Source organism: Quercus lobata, chromosome 1, assembly GCF_001633185.2.
Source record: "Quercus lobata isolate SW786 chromosome 1, ValleyOak3.0 Primary Assembly, whole genome shotgun sequence".
NCBI lineage: Eukaryota > Viridiplantae > Streptophyta > Magnoliopsida > Fagales > Fagaceae > Quercus > Quercus lobata.
The window spans coordinates 28,923,663-28,941,432 of NC_044904.1; the positions used below are offsets into that span (position 1 = coordinate 28,923,663).

The 17,770-nt window shown below is 41.1% G+C and overlaps 1 protein-coding gene across 1 annotated transcript; it reads right to left on the reverse strand.

Annotated features, from left to right (window-relative positions):
* Window positions 1-14,464: 14,464 nt before the first annotated feature.
* Window positions 14,465-17,348, reverse strand: LOC115985867. Its single transcript, XM_031108766.1, has 3 exons — window positions 16,942-17,348; window positions 16,541-16,583; window positions 14,465-14,894 (listed from the first exon to the last, which is right to left on the reverse strand). Exons 1-3 carry the CDS (start codon window positions 17,218-17,220, stop codon window positions 14,743-14,745), a joined length of 474 nt encoding a protein of 157 aa, XP_030964626.1. The 5' UTR covers window positions 17,221-17,348; the 3' UTR covers window positions 14,465-14,742.
* Between the last annotated feature and the right edge of the window lie 422 nt (window positions 17,349-17,770).

A 17,770-nucleotide genomic window follows, 5' to 3' on the forward strand; every position in this document is an offset into this window, starting at 1 on the left:
CCCGAGAACAGAATTTCATACTTTAGCCTACGTCCTTGTTATTCAACCCATTCATAACCATGTCTAGTTGTTGTAACCCTTACTAAGACCTAGTTCTTAAACTCATTCTCTATAAATTTATTGTATTGGGCTAGTTGGGTTTGAGTTCACTCATCTAACAGTAGAAGTGCTCAAACCCAGTCCCCATAATTGGCGTCGTCTGTGGGAAAGAACTTGTGTGTTAGTAAGGGCAACAATCAAGCATGGTAGGATCAGGCCCTCATCAAGCAGGCTCCCATCAGTCTGAACCGGCTAGATCCCAACAACAAGGTAACTTTCCCAACCCTGAGCGTGATTGAAATGAAGAGAATGGAAGGTTTCGAGAGGGAAGTATGCACACCACTCAAACCAGCAGAAGCCACTCTTGTGTGGGTAGTCACATGCTCCAGAGACAAAATAATAACCGGTCCATGCAACCAGAAGAAGTTAAGATTCACATATCCCAGAGACAAAATGATAAGCAGGTCATGCAGCGAGAGATAGACGACTTAAAGAGAAAGCTGCGCCATGCACAGCGAAGGCGATCTCATTTTAGCCTTGACATGCCCTCCGATGATGAAAGCGATGATGACTACAGGCAAAGATCTAGAACCCCTCCAAGCGAGACCTTCTCTAAAGAAGAAGAGCACTACCGGAGGCGTAAACGTAAGAGCCCACCTCCTAGGAGCTTGGGAAACGATACCATGAGCAGGACACTGGATCAACTCTCCAAATCACCTTTCACAAACCACATAGAAGGGGCTACACTTCCTCGACGATTCCAGCAACCAACCTTCACCCTTTATAACGGCAAAACAGACCCCGTGGAGCATGTAAGCCAATTTAACCAAAGGATGGCTGTCCATTCTAAAAACGAGGTGCTGATGTGTAAGGTTTTCCCATCTAGCTTGGGACCAGTGGCGATGAGGTGGTTCAATGGCTTAAAGATGAATTCCATAGATTTGTATAGGCAGTTAACCCAAGCCTTTGGCTCTCGTTTCATTACAAACAGCAGAGCTCCTCGGCCCTTGAGTGCATTATTGTCTTTATCCATGCATGATGGAGAGACCTTAAAGGCCTACTCGAACAGATATTGGGAGATGTATAATGAAATGGACGGCAACTTTGACGATGTCGCCATTAGCACCTTCAAAAATAGTCTCTCAGCCGAGCACGGCTTGAGGAAGTCTCTGACTGGCAAGCCTGCCACCAGTGTACGCCAATTGATGGATCGGATCGATAAGTATAAACGAGTAGAGGAAGACCAGCTGCAAGGTAAGGGAAAAGAGAAGGTTATCCCTTAGGAGATGAGGGATTTCAGGTCGGACTGATATAACAACAGCCGCCGAGGAGAGATTTCATAGGGCAATCCGGAGCAACCAACACGTAGACTGTCAATGCTGTATTCCGAGAACCGGTACATCGGGTGTTGGAGAAAATTAAGAACGAGTCGTACTTTAAGTGGCCAAATAAGATGGCGGGAGAGTCCACAAGGCGCAATTAGAACTTTTATTGCCAATACTACCAGGACCACGGAGAACTGCAAGAACTTCTGGAACTATCTGGACCAACTAGTCTAAGAAGGAAAGCTAAAGCACCTCCTGCATCATTTCGGGGGTCATCAAGGCTAGGCCCATCAGGAACCCCAAAGAGATACTGCCCTAAGGCCACCCGTAGGGACGATCAATGTAATCTTGGCCGCGCTAGGGAGAACAGGCACGCGCCCTTCACGAGTGTTGTCTGTGGCTCAACTGCTTGCCGAAGAGTCCCGGCCAGAGCCGAAGAGGGCCAGAATGAATTTTCACCCAATCTTGAGTTTTTCAGAAGAAGACAAGATCAAAACCACCCAGGCCCATGACAATGCGCTATTGATCACTCTCAGAATCAGGGACTACGACGTGAAAAGAATGATGGTGGATGGTGGCAGTGCGGCCGAGGTTATGTACCCCGACCTCTACAAGGGGTTAAGGTTAAAACCGAAAGATTTGATGCTCTATAGCTCTCCTTTGATGAGCTTCGACGGAAAGCTTGTTATTCCAAAGGGCATGATTAGGCTACCCATCCAGACCGGCCCAGAGATAGTGGAGGTGAACTTTATAGTGGTGGACACCTACTCTCCCTATACAGCCATCGTCAGTAAGCCTTGGCTCCATACCTTGGGGGCTGTTGCCTCCTCCTTGCATCAGAAGGTAAAATTCCCGTCAGGGGACCAGGTTCTCGAAATCTGTGGTTGTCAATCCACGGTAAGGCAATGCGTGGTGGCTACCATTTCATATCGGCTCGATGCGAGCTCCTCAGCCTCAACTGAAAAGAACTTATAGCAATCAAAGGCCCCGGTGTCGCCTCCTAATACAGCTGCCGAGGAGGTGAAATGTGAAGATCTAGAGAAGGTGGTTATTGGTGGTGACCCGGAGAAGTTCTTTTAGGTAAGGGCTCAGCTGCCTCTTCAGGAAAAGGAGGAGTTGATTGAGTTTCTCAAAAGAAATATTGACATATTTACATGGGATGCCTGCGATGCTCCTGGGATTGATCCAACCTTCATCTGTCACCACCTCAATGTCAACCCATCCATCACTCCCAAGAAGCAGCCACCCCATCGTCCGTCAAGAAAGCACGCCGATGCGGTTAGGGACGAAGTGGCGAAGCTAAAGCGTGCAGGGGCTATCAAAGAGGTTTTCTACCCCGAATGGTTGGCCAACACCGTGGTGGTCAAGAAAAAAAGTGGAAAATGGCGGGTTTGTGTAGACTTCACAGACTTAAATAAAGCATGCCCAAAAGACCTGTTCCCCATACCTCGGATAGACCAGCTGGTGGATGCAACAACAGGCCATCCTCGGATGAGCTTCTTAGATGCCTTTTAAGGCTATCATCAAATACCACTAGCCCTGGAGGATCAGGAGAAGACGGCCTTCATGACACCTACTGGGAACTACCATTACAAGGTAATGCCATTCGATCTGAAGAAAGCAGGGTCCACTTATCAAGGGATGATGACAAGAATGTTCGAGCCGCAGTTGGGCAAAAGTATCGAAATCTATGTTGATGATATGGTGGTGAAGAGTAAAGTGGTGTCCAAGCATTTAGGAGACCTCGGCAACACCTTTGATGTCTTAAGGAAGCACAAGCTGCGCCTAAATGCTTCCAAATGCTCATTTGGTGTGGGATCAAGCAAGTTTTTAGGCTACATGGTTACTCATAGGGGAATTGAGGTTAACCCTGACTAGATCAAGGCTATTAATGATTTAAAACCACTACAAAATGCCAAGGAGGTCCAAAAGCTTACTGGAATGATCACAGCCCTGAATCGATTCATTTCCAGGTCGGTGGATAGATGCAGACCGTTCTATCTCTTGATCAACAAATGGAAGGGATTTGAATGGTCCGAGGACTGTATTGTGGCCTTCTAGCAAATCAAGGAATACCTATCACGGCTACCTATCATGTCCAGTCTTGAGGCCGATGAAGTCCTATATGCATATATTGCTATGGCCCTTCATGCTGTGAGCTTGGTGCTAATACGGGATGAAAATGGCCTTTAAAAGCCAGTCTATTACATGAGCAAGTCGCTACATGAAGCTGAGGTCAGATACTTACCCCTGGAAAAAGCCATACTGGCTGTGGTCCATGCTACGCGAAAGCTTCCCCACTATTTCCAAGCCCACACAGTGGTTGTTCTAACCCAACTACCCTTGAAGTCCGTACTTCGGACCGCTAATTACACTGGAAGGATTGCCATATGGAGCACAATTCTGGAGGCTTTCAACATCAAATACATGCCTCGGACCTCTATAAAGGGCCAGGTCCTAGCTGACTTGGTGGCTAAATTCGCTGAACTACCAGTAGAAATAGTAGCAGAGGAGCGCAACATAGATGGAAAATCGGTTGGAGTAATCTCTATGCCAGGACCCCCATGTTGGAAGGTGTACGTTGATGGCGTAGCAAATCAAAGGGGGTCCGGAGTGGGGCTAGTCCTAATATCTCCTGAGAAGACTATCATAGAGAAATCCTTGAGACTTGGGTTCTCAGCCACGAATAACGAAACTGAATATGAGGCCTTGTTACAAGGAATGGCCATGGTGCAGAAAATGGGAGGAAAAACAGTAGAAATGTTCTCGGACTCGAGACTAGTAGTGGGCCAGGTAAAGGGAGAGTTGGAAGCCAGAGATGTGAGGATGCAAGAATACTTAAGCCAGGTCAAACACTTACAGTCAGACTTTGACCTTTTCAGCCTGTCACACATCTCCAAAAGTGGAAACACCCATGCAGATTCATTGGCCACGCTTGCTACCTCCTCGGCAGGGGGTCTGCCTCGAATTATTCTTGTCAAGCATCTGGGTAGAGCAAATGAGGTTGCCAAAGGCATGGTCCATATCCATGAGGTTAGAGTGGGTCTTAGCTGGATGGACCCTATAGTGAGTTTCCTCAAAGATGATATCCTGCCCGAGGAGAAGTCAGAGACTGAAAAAATACGAAGAAACGCTCCTCGGTTCTGGTTGTCCGAGGACTACAAATTGTATAAACGCTCCTATTCTGGGCCATATTTACTATGTATTCACCCTGAAGCATCAGAATTACTGCTTGAAGAGCTACACGAAGGGATCTGTGGGAGTCACACAGGAGGAAGATCTCTGTTACACCGAGCCATTACCTAGGGATATTGGTGGCCAAGGATGCAGAAGGAAGCCCTAGAATATGTTAAGAAATGTGACCAGTGCCAAAGGTTTGCCCCAAATATTCATCAGCCAGGAGGGGTCCTCAACCCTTTGTCCAGTCCATGGCCGTTTGCCCAATGGGGCCTGTATATTGTAGGTCCTTTCCCTAAGGCAGCAGGAAATAAGAGATATCTGTTGGTCGGCACAGATTACTTCACCAAATGGGTCGAAGCTGAGCCATTGCCAACATCAGAGATGTAGATGTTAAGAAATTCATCTAGAGAAATATTGTTACATGATTCGAGGTCCCTCGTACCCTCATTTTAGATAATGGACTCCAATTCGACAGCAAAGCCTTCAGAAGATACTGTTGCGAACTAGGGATCACTAACAGGTACTCAACTCCAGCTTATCCTCAAGGAAATGGACAGGCCAAGGCTGTCAACAAGGTCATAGTCAGTGGGCTTAAGAAGAGATTGGATGACGCCAAGGGAAGATGGGTAGAAGAGTTGCCACATGTCCTATGGACTTACCGAACTACACCACGGCAGTCAACAGGGGAGACACCTTTTGCCATGACCTATGGGGTCGAGGCTGTTATCCCTCTAGAGGCAAATTTCCCAACACTGAGGACGAGCTCCTTCACTCCAAGCAATAATGATGAACAACTGGGGAACAACCTGGATTTGATCGATGAACGCAGAGAAAAGGTAATGATCCAATTGACCTATTACCACCAGAAGTTCAAGCAGGGATATGATGCCAATGTGAAGCTGAGACCACTAGCACCAGGAGACTTAGTGTTGAGGAAAGTTGTGGGTGCTGCCAAGAACCCATCCTAGGGAAAGCTAGGACCCAATTGGGAAAGACCATACCGAATTACTTCAGTATCAGGAATAGGCGCATACTAATTAGAAGATTTAGATGAAAAAGCTGTACCTCGTCCATGGAATGTAAATAACCTGAGAAGGTATTATTATTAATAAAAGCATTTCTCTAATTCAAGTTTTAAGTCTATTATGGTTATATGTACTAGACAGAACCAAGGTCTTGCATGGTTCTCGGACTCAAACCTATGGGGAAACTAATTACTTCAAGAAAAATCTAAGTACTAGACAGAACCAAGGTCTTGCATGGTCCTTGGACTCAAACCTATGGGGAAACTAGTTACTTCAAGAAAAATATAAGTGCTAGACAGAATCAAGGTCTTACATGGTCCTCGGACTCAAACCTATAGGGAAACTAGTTACTTCAAGAAAAATCTAAGTGCTAGACAGAACCAAGGTATTGCATGGTCATCGGACTTAAACCTATGGGGAAACTAGTTACTTCAAGAAAAATCTAAGTACTAGACAGAACCAAGGTCTTGCATGGTCCTCGGACTCAAACCTATGGGGAAACTAGTTACTTCAAGAAAAATCTAAGTACTAGACAGAACCAAGGTCTTGCATGGTCCTCAGACTCAAACCTATGGGGAAACTAGTTACTTCAAGAAAAATCTAAGTACTAGACAGAACCAAGATATTGCATGGTCCTCGGACTCAAACCTATGGGAAAACTAGTTACTTCAAGAAAAATCTAAGTACTAGACAAAACCAAGGTCTTGCATAGTTTTCGGACTCAAACCTATGGAGAAACTAGTTACTTCAAGAAAAATCTAAGTACTAGACAAAACCAAGGTATTGCATGGTTCTCGGACTTAAACCTATGGGGAAACTAGTTACTTCAAGAAAAATCTAAGTACTAGACAGAACCGAGGTCTTGCATGGTCCTAGGACTCAAACCTACGGGGAATCTAGTTACTTCCAGCAAGAGCTTAGGTGGCGGGTAGAACCTAAATGTTGGGCGGATCCTCGGACCACAACCTTTGAAGAAATTAGCAGGATCAAGCATTCATGCAAGTTGCGAATATAACCTAAGTATACACTCGGTACCTCGGATCACCTACTCGGTCCCCACCCCCTAAAAATATAAGCAAACGCAAGATAAGTGTCCCCTTAATGCCGATGAGTTAGAATTTAATAGTCTAATTTCAGATGTGGTATGCACATAACCATTTTTACCCATTAGGATAACCAACTCATGAAACACGAGATTCTCACTAATAATAACAATTAATAATAACAATAAACACATAATGTAAAGAAAGAAATTTCATACATTCAATCCAAAGGTTTGATTACAATAATTTTCATACATTTCATAAAAAAAGGGGAATTACAAAAAAGGGGAATTTCATACATTTCATAAAAAAAAAAGGGGGGCAAAAACTAAAACAGAAGCTAGACAGCCTATTTCTTCTACTTTATCTTGATTCCATCCTTAGAGAGTTGAGTAGAAACGACCTCAGGACCCTTGGAGCCCTCACTCGGGGGAATAGTCTGAAGGGGCTGAACTGAGAGAGCTGGCTCCTCGGCATGAGGGGCCTGAGCATCAGCCGTAGACTCTGCAGTCTTCTTGGGCGCTTCAGGGTTCAGGTTTTCATGTGTTTCTGTCGCCCCAGGAAGCTCACCCTCCTCGGCTGGCTCATTATGAGTGGTTATGGCCAGAGCAGCTTCAGGCCGAGCAGCCCCAGCCTCCTCAGGAGCAACCTCAGCCTCGGAGCTAGCAGGGGTAGTTTCACAGATGGCCAGAGGGTAGTATACATTATCCACCTTCCACAGATTTGATGAAGCCCCAGCCCCAGCTTGTTTAAGGGCTTCATTCCAAACCTGGGAACAGTAGAGCCTACATACTCCAGGTACTTGAGCCTTGAGAGTGGCCTGGGTCTCAGCCACTCCCAAGTCATAAGCCTCCTCCTCGGCTTTCTCCTCGAAGCTCTCAGCCTCCATCCTGGCGAATTTCGCCTTTGCCTTAGCCCTCAAGGCCTCATCCCTGGCCCACTCAGCAACGTTCTTGGCCCCCTCTGCCTCGGCCCGTTTCTTCTTCAAATTAGTGATTTGCTCCTTGGCAATCTTCAACTGATCCTCGGCATCGAATAGGCGCCTTGTCTGGTCCTCAGCCTGTTTTTAAGCGCTAGCAAGGCCTAACTCAGCGCTATCTCGGGCTCTAGTAATCTCCTTCAAATCCTCCCTTGCTTTCGAGAGATCAGCCTCGGAGTTTTTGAGGGTCCGCGTGGCGTCCAAGTGCTTGTCACGCTCGAGCTCCAGGGTTCTGCTCTGTTCCTTAGCATCCTCCTCTGACCTATAAATGGCCTGGACAGCCTGCCAATTGAAACAAGCACACGGTGAGTTGGAAACCAAGGAACAAAAGTCAACAGAGTCACAAGGGTTAGAAGTCTTACCATGCCCAAGTATCTCTTGAAGCTGAGAAAGATCTCCTGCCTCCTCAAATTCCCCAACTCGGCCATATCGGCAGGAAGTAGCAGGGACCTTTCCAACGCATCGGCCACATAGGTGCCTTCACCCCTTCGGAAGTCCCTAAGGGAGGTGTTGTCCATCAATAGCTCCCTGTGAAGCATTGGGGCAAGAAGCCAGGCCTGGGACTCGGACTGGGGGGCGACCTCCTTCTCTTGGCCCTAGTGCTCGATTTTCAATTGTTTTGAAGCTCGTAAGGCTTCATCTTCCTCCCAAGAAGAGCGAGATTTCCCTCCATCCATAAACTCTTTGCCTTTGGAAGCCCTCTTCCTTTTCAAATCAGCGGGCTCAGGCCGAGGATGCAGAGTCGACTGAGAAGGAGGAGGAAGTTTGGACCATGGAGATGATGGCTGTAATTGGGTGGAAGACGACCTGGTTTGAGTAGGATGAGGCTGGGGTGGAGGAGGAGGAAGCTTGGATTGTGACTTCCCCGGCACGTCCTTCCCCGGTTGGCCCTCAATTAGGTCGAACAGGCTAGGTGAAGGTTTTCTCTTAAAACCCATTTCAGCCTGAGAAGAGGTCCCTACTGATAGGAGATCCGCTTCAGTCAAATCAGGGTTGCCCAAGTCACCAGAGGGATCCTCGGATTGATTAACTTGGTCGAATGCACCAACTTCGTCCTCGGACAGACCCAAATCGCCCTCAGCCTCCGCTGCTTGATGGGATGAAGAAGGGCTTGCCAACGGGATGCCTTCTGGGACAGGAGATCCTTCGGGAATCAAGAACTCGTGTTCTGCTACGATGATTCTGTGAAACCGAGGATCTTTAGCTCTGATCACGTAATTCGAAGCCGAAAACGATTTCTGGATGGGATCATACCCAAGAATCTTGTGAGCGGCTCTAACTTGGTTGTCAGCTTCATTCACAAAGACCTCCGCCTTAAGGATGGTTTCCAAATCTCCCTGGTTGACTAAGTGAAAGTGTCGTTCAAAGGCGTGTGGATTTGCAAAAAGAAAGTATGTTCATATTAGCAACCAAACAATGCAAACTATGATAGCACGAAAGATTAACCCTCTCCTACTTTGAATACCCCACCTGGTTCCTCTTCCTCTGTTGGACAATGAAGGCCTTCGTGCCATTCCCCAGACACAATGAGAAAGTCTTTATTTAACCCCTTGCTGGTCTCGGGGAGGCACTGAATAAGCCGAACCTTATCTTCCCTCATCTTCATATAATAGGATTTATCCTTTAGGTGTTGGAGGTTGTAGCACCAGTTTACATCGTGATGGGTTAACCTCAACCCCATTTTCTCTTTTAAAGCGTCCACACAACCCAGGATCCTAAACACGTTGGCGGCGCACTGAGTAGAAGCTAATCGGAAATGCCTAAGATAGTCCCTCATCACCGGCCCTATAGGGATTCTCACACCACCTTCTATGAAGGCGATTATGGGAATCACTACTTCACCCTCTTGCCTCCTAAAATGCCACTCCCCTTCTTCACAGTATCTCAAACCTACATTACGAGGTATCCTATAATTGGCGACGAATTTTTTCATCGCCTCTTCGGACTCAACCAACTTTTTTAACTTACCCATCCCTAGAGACAGCTAAAAGAGTCAGGGAAGGACGAAAGAAAGAGAGGAGTTAGAGAGAAAAGAAAACTTACAGAAATGAGGAAAAGCTCCTCGAACAGGCTTTTTATGCTGAAAAGAGATGTGAGTTTGGCTGGAGATTTGACTGAACTCAGGATATGTGCGCAAGAACTCTTGAGTGCAAAAATAAAGAGACAAATTGGTTCCAATGGGTATTTATACCTCCCATAAAAAATAACCATGCGGGTTTTCCCGCCCATAAAGTTAAAGAAATCTCCACCGTTAGATTACCATCACACCATTGAACGTGGGGAGTACAGAACTGCCAAAATTTAATGAGGGCACGCCCCGTATACCGAAGCACCAGGAGCATGCCTTGGACAAGCGAAAAGGCTCTGGCATTGATGGAGGACAAGACTTGGCGAGCCATGATAAAGGCCCGAGGACACCAAAATCCTCCTCTCCGACCAAGGAGCCGGACAGCAGAATTTTGAAGGGCTATTATGGGGTCAAAGAATTTGACAACCCCGGCCCACTTTATACTAAGCCCAAGGCCCACACCGAGGAGGAAGAAATGGCTAAGGACGAATTAAGAAAGCCCAAATGGCCCAGAAACATCACTGAGGACAATCCTGTTCTCGGCCAAGCCAGATCCTAGAAGGAAAGAACAGCACGCCATCAACGGCAGCCTCCCAGAGCGTCCCAAGAAAAAGGACAAGTATCGTAGGATAGCCACGAGAGCATAGTGTAAGAACTGTTCAAGGAAAAACTGTCACCTCCGTATTAAATGCCCACAACTAACGTCCTGGCCGCATTAATAAGGAAATGACCCCTGAACAGTGCGGTCTTGGTTGCTGCAACTCACAGAAAGTTTGGGAAGATGGCTGATGGGACAAGCACTCAAGTAGTGACCTGCATGATTAACAGATGGAGGGCCAAGATCAATTGTAAGGAGATATATAATGTGAGAAATCCTCTGAGAATGGGGGATCGGGAATTAGAAGAAGAATAAAGCAGGAGCAATTTGCACGACCTTGGAAACCTTGGTAACCAAGCATTGAAAGAATAAGAACAACAACAAGTCCCTCGGAAGAAATGCTCGAGGACAAAATTTCATACTTTAGCCTACGTCCTTGTTATTCAACCCATTCATAACCATGTCTAGTTGTTGTAACCCTCACTAAGACCTAGTTCTTAAACTCATTCTCTATAAATTTATTGTATTGGGCTAGTTAAGCTTGAGTCCACTCATCTAACAGTAGAAGTGCTCAAACCCAGTCCCCACAACAGTCATATAGAAAATTTTTAACAAATCTAATTTGAAATAATCTTCTTAATAAAGAATATTATTTCAATTATCATGAATAAATCAACAATAACACTAATTTTTGTACAGAAAATAATAATTGAATCATGTATCAAATAATATTCTACTTATTCATAGATACAAAATAAATTATCTTACTTAAATAAAAATAATATAGTAAAATTGTTCACTTGTTTGTTATTTTGTCTATTTTAGTTGAACTTTTTTTTAGAAGATATTTTAGTTTAACCGCATTATTTGTCTCTTGTACATATTAATTCTTATTTTTATAAATAAAAAAAAAAAAAAAAATTACTATTCATTCTGTTGGTGCAAACACAATAATAATGGAAATAACACAAAGAGAAATTGAATAGTATTTTTGAATATTATTAATTTAAAAAAAGAAAGTACATAACACTATTTGAACTGAGGCGTGGCACTCACTCTTTTTAAGGAAATTCAAGCTCTTGGTTGGCTAAACTTTCTCTGATTTGTCCATTTCCATTTTTGATACCTTCACCCTTCACCTCCCTCTTGCACACGCATCTAACCCAATATTTGAGACAATTCATTTTAGCTCATTAATCACCACAATTAAAAAAAAAAACAAAATAGTCTCTCTTCTTTTCAATGTGGGATTAAACATTTTCACTAACTCCTCATCTTCCATATTCACTCCCAGATCTTTACATTTATGTTGTTACATTTATTCATTTTAATTATTTAATATTAAAATGCTCCAACACATTCCATAATAATAGGGAAAAATAATAATAATAATAATAGACAAGAAAGATTTAAGAAGGGATAAAGGGAATAAAAAATAGGAAGATATGATTTTTATCCTTCAAGAATGTTATTATCTAGCCGATTATAACGTTAAGCATAACTAACATAAAGGTACTCCCGAAATTATACCATAAATTCCATTCATTTGGAAAGTTTACGAAAAACGGGAGTTTTTTTATAAACTATGGACGGATGGGTATTCTACGCGTAAAAACTAACTGAGCTTGAGAGTTATCTCGATAATAACTAATTACTCTTGAGTTATCTTTAATTACAAAAGTTTCAAAAAAAACCCACAACTATAATTATTCTCCCCACTATAGAGTGTTAGGCTAGACATTTTTCCTTCAACTATATCTTGCGGTGTTCTAATTATTAGTTTCCTCTAATATTTCAATAATTTTTATGGAAATTTTTTTGCAAAGTTTAGTATTTTATTATATAGGCAAAGTCGAAAGACAATAAGAGTGTGATTTGATCGATGTATAGTGAATGATATAGTAATTGATATATAGGCATGTTTCATGCTTATTTAGGAATGCAAATATCATTTTGATAAAATAAAAATGTAAATATTTTTCAATCATTTTTTTTTTACATTTTAATTGTGTCATTATTTTTTCTTTCTTTCTTTTGTTCGACTTTTGTTTCAACTATTTCAAAAACAACTAATTTGAGCAAGAATATCATATTTTAAATTAATTTTTTCTCATATAAATCTTACTATATGGGAGAGATTTTGATCTTGTATCTAAGCATTTTTATTTTTTTTGGGATTATCTTAGCATGTGTTGAGTGTGGGAAGAAGCTAAAAGGCTGATTGGTTAAAAGGGAAAAAAAATGGTGCATTTTGGTTTCATTTTCAATTTTCAGTAGGATCTATCACTAAAAAACTGGTTTGACTTTATTATTTGTACTCAGTTTTTATTTTCAATATCCAAAAAGTGAGTTTGAATACAAAAAATAAATATACCTTTTGACTGTTTTCATTTTCACTAAAATGAATGCAATAGCATTTTTGTAAAAATACTCAAAATTTGTGTTGAATTTTTAATTGAAAGTGAAAAGTGAAAAATAATATAAAATGAAGAAGAAGAAGGTAAACAAGAAAATTTGTGCCAAACATAAAATGAGTACTAGACTTGAGAAAAAGAAAATGAGTATCGAAAACAAAAAGTGAAAATGAATCACACCCACAAACCAAACAGAGATATCTCAAGCAAGCACCATCATGTTCCTTAACTGAGATATATCTACCGTATTAAATTCAGAGATGGTCATCATTCAACATTAGCACCCTCCATTATGTAAAGACTGATTCCTCCCTTTAAAATCAAAAGGGTTCTTCGTGTATGTTCTTTACCATCTTAAACCACTTCAATTAGACTTATATGACCAAACATCAAATGGCAGCGGCACTAGTCCAATAGCGGGTTTTATATCTTATTCAATAAAACTGCATAGCACTTTAACATATATATACAATATCTGTTCATTTCAAAACCAATTTGCTACTTATAAAGAGGAATGCTACATCCACAACAATTTCACAACAAATATTAGGTGGTAATTTGTCACTAGTTTTCATCTAGACACAAAAACATACATCACTTTTTTACTTACTACTAACAGTTTTGCTACTTGTGTCCCTAGCATTTCTCATTTATGAAACATAGACATCAACACAAGGCACAAGCAATTTAGTATGCTAATAGCATTTACATCAGTTGATGCAAAATTGTGCATAATAGAAAAAGACACCAATTTTACACATTTTATCTCAAAAATGCTCCACATCAGTGCTTCTAAACTTGTGCATATTTGCACATTTGCTATAGTAGCCGTGCATCTGTAGATCTTGTATCTAATATTTTAATAATTTCTCAGTCTTCATTGTCTCTCTTCCTTGGCTGTGTCCGTCCCCAATTTGCTGCAAATTCACCCCACACCATCCAATCACCACCACCACAATTCATCACAATCCATGATATTCCAATCACAAAATCAATCAAAAACAAAGGAAAATCAATCCAAACCCAAAATCAATGGAAAACTCAACAACTTAAAACTCAAAATCAAACTTTCAACACAAAACCCATCAACCCAAACCCAAAAAAAGCCACTGTCGTCGCCACCGCCATGGAGAGCATGCTGCCATCGGAAAACCCATCCCAAAAACAACCAAACCCATAAGAAAACCCAATGGAAAACCTCAAAACCCACCAGTGCCGCCGATATAACCTTGGATCTGTCGCCGGAGCCATCAGTATGATGTTCTGTGCGGCAGCTTGGGATGAGAGGGAGGTAGAGAGGGAGAGTTGAGAAAGAGAGCACCGTGACTTTTTTTAGAAGAAAGAAAGCACCGTGAGTCTAAGAGATTGAGATGAGAGAGAGATATAATAAAAAAATAATAATAATAAGGATTATTTAAATAAAATGAAGTGTATAATAGACAAACTGATGTGAGTGTTTTTTTTTTTTTTTTTGAGGGGAACTGATGTGAGTGTTTTGTAAAAATAAGAGTGTATAATAGAAAAAGTAGGTTTTTTGTGTAAAATAGACGGAATCTTTTGCACATACTGATGTAATTGCTCAAGACACATCTTCAGAGGAAAGGAGGACAGAAATGACAGAAATTCCCAGCATAGAGCCTCATCAATCTTTAACGATGACTAACCCAACAAGCCAACACTCTCTGAATCACCCATGCACAAACATAATTTTTTGAAAGTCCCTTGCACAAACAAAATGCCCAACCAGATTTAGTGGATTAACATGTTAGAAGAGACGACTAAGCAATACTCCAGAAACAAGAAAAATCTTAGAAAACTAAATCCATCTAGCTCAAGCTTTTCACTTATAACAAACATATTTCTGTTTGCATTGCCAAAAGTCTAGCTTTCCATGCACAGGGATGTTACAAAAAGCATCAAATACATCTAGAAATAACTGATTCGGAAACAAATGACATCCAAAGCTAACTATGCCGATGGAGAAGAACTTGAAATCACTGGGCATCAACCAAACAAGGATATCAGAGTACGAGTGGTTAGGCAAGCAACACCTATTACTAATTGATATGCATCAAGACACTTGAGCCTCCGTTTTTGGGACAGTTTCTGGAGATTTAGTCAAGTTGGGAGCACTTTCTGTTGATTTCGTTAAGTTTGGAATGTACCTCCAACAACGCTTGTGAACTCCACTTATTTTCTTTGGTGCATCTGCCGCAGCCGTGCCTGCATTAAATTATTGAATCAACTAAACCTTTGACCTTGGAATAGACAAAGCTAAACAAGTACCAATCAGCATGAAATAGATGCAGAAAAGTGCCATTTGGCCAACCATCATGTAAGAACATCAATCTTGCTACTGGAAGAAAAAATCACAAGCCAGATCAAATTATCATGACCTTTTGTTTTTGATAAATCAAATTATCCCGGCCTTATTCTTGATGCCAATGATTTAGGTCGCCTCTTTTTCCTGAACAAATTAGTATACATCTTATTTTAATATCATGTAAAACTCGATTTTGTAGTGCATATATCACTGAATTAAAGGCCTTCTTTTTTTCCCCTTTATTGGACCATTAACATGAGACAAACTAAGCTAAGAATTGTTTATTGGCCTTCCAGGATACCATATTTCATATGCACTCATGGTAAACAATTCTATCAGACATCAAAATATTCCCTAAGGAAGTGTATATACAAAGCATTGAGGCCACCATAACTTATGATGAATCAACCATCAACCAGAAGAATTCGTATAGAATGATGAAATATATATGTTTTCACATTATGATTACTAACAAGAATAATGCTAGTATCACAACAAAACCCACAACTTGCCCACATAGCGAGTTGTGAGTGGTAGAGTTGGAGACCCACATGGACCCACTACTCACAACTTGCCACATGGGCAGGTTGAGGCACGAGTTGTGGGTTTCCAAAAAGATTGTGAAAAGGCCAAATAAAAATTGATATTTATTAATCAGAAAAGTTAAAATAAAACATTAGACATCACATTTGCAGTGGCAAGCCCAGATTATCATCTCATCAATTTGATGACTATTAAATATTTAAACAACTGTTGACAATATTTATAGAGAACACAAGTTTGTATCAAAATGTTTCATATGCAGGGCACTCTTGGAACACTATCAAACAACAAGAAAAAGAAAATCAAAATGAAGAGAGGGTGGGACCTACAAAAGTCACAAATACTATTACACTTCATCACTTATATGTAAACTTCTTTCTTTGCAACATTAAAGTGGCAGAAGGGGATTCAAACCCTAGGATTGTCTCCATTGACAACATTAGGAAATGACATTTTACCAAAATTTCTAACAGTGCAGCTTACTGTTTGAACACTAACATGCAGCTGGTACACAGAAACAACTGGTAAAAGATTACGATCTTCTTGAATCACAAATTTTCAGAATTTAACAGATTAGTAAGCACAACTGCGACTTAGAACTCAATTGAAAATTTCTTACAGAATTCTTTGCCATTTTCTCTGCAACCCAATTTCTCAGGGCAGAGATTTATGTGTATATCAAGGTCCGCAACATCAAAATATTTAAACAGCTACAGAAAGTCCTACTAAACCCAATAGAAATAACTTAAACAAGACAAACAGTTCCCTCACATAAGTGACATTCCTTTTATATTCTTTACAGGGTGCAACAACAACAAAAGTAGCAGCCAGGACAATAACACTAAGCAATGAAAACACTAAATTCCCTTATTCAACAGAGAAAAAAAAAATCTCTAGCTAGTTAAAGTAACAAAAACAGCAGCAAGTGCAGTGACACCAAATCTAATACCAATATCAAAAACCAAATGTGGAAAATTTAAGAGCAGAATAACCAAACACTCACCTTCCTTATGAACAATTCCCCACGCCTTGCCATGCTTACCATCCTGCAACAACCACATAAACCCTAAACCCTTAAAACCATGAGTTGCAAAAAAAAAAAAAAAAAAAAAAAAAAAAAAAAAAAGGATTAAAATTTGACTTAAACCCTTTGTTTGGCAGTCGAGAAATTGTAGAAAAAGAACATAAATTTTTTTTTTTTAACACTATATATATATCTTGCTATAAGACTAGTCTTTTCAGTCTAATACAACTATTCAATTTCGATGAACTGAGTTTCGCATTGTTACAAACAACAAATCAGAGACTTTCCATTTCATTTCTCACAATTATTTTTCTCAAAATCGAAACAAAACAGAAATGGAAAACACAGAGAGAGAGAGAGAGAGAGAGAGAGAGAGAGACCTTGTAGAGATTGATCTTGGTGATCTGGTAAGAGACGCCAGTCCAGTGAGTCTTGGCCATGTGGTATCCGAGTCCCCAATTGGGCAAAAACTGAGCCACCTCGAACAGGTTCTTCTTCTTTTTTCGTTTGGGTTTTTTCGAGGCCGAGGAAGAAGATGAAGCAGTAGTAGTAGGGTTATTCGCTGAAGCAGTACTGAAGCTTCTGAGGAAGTTGAAAGAGAGCTTCAAGAGGCTTTGGCTTCGATCGCTCGCAGCTCTGTTTGCCAGAGCTGTCGCCATTTTTGGGTTTCGCTCTGTTCTCTCTCGCTCTCTATATCTCAGAATCTGAGCCTAGAGCGACTGCGAAGTGAAAGAGTTTGAGGTTTTACTTTATTTTGGAATAACCTCGTCAGTTTAAGATATTGATAAATTGGCCCCCCCTAACTTTGTATGTTTTCACTCTTTTTGTTAAACCCAGGGGGCTTTTTTTTTATATACAGCCAACAGAAGTGAAAGAAAATGAGAAAGGTTTTTAGTTTTATTCATTTTCTTTTTTTGATGGTGATTTTTTGAGTTAATCAAACATTTTTCAAACAAGACAAAAAGAGTTCATTTTTCAAGCAAAACAAAGAAAATTTTTTTTTAATAGGAAAAAAAAAAATGACTTTTTTGTTTTTTTAAGTAATGCTACCATCACAAATTCTTTTACCGTTTGATGTGTCCTATTTATTATTGGTTTTCATTTAAACTCATCATTAACATTTTTTTTTATTTATCAATAATCATTCACCACATCAGCTGTTTGTAAAAATTTTTGTAAACAAAAAGATAAATCAAACACATTTGGTGT

Bases quoted from the DNA above. Each gene is read 5' to 3' on its own strand.
- LOC115985867 (XM_031108766.1), bottom strand. From the start codon at position 17,220: ATGGCGACAGCTCTGGCAAACAGAGCTGCGAGCGATCGAAGCCAAAGC. The intron at 16,584-16,941 runs GTCTCTCTCTCT...TGGTTGTTGCAG, and splicing joins CCAAGATCAATCTCTACAAG to GATGGTAAGCATGGCAAGGC. The intron at 14,895-16,540 runs GTGAGTGTTTGG...AATTTAATGCAG, and splicing joins GGGAATTGTTCATAAGGAAG to GCACGGCTGCGGCAGATGCA.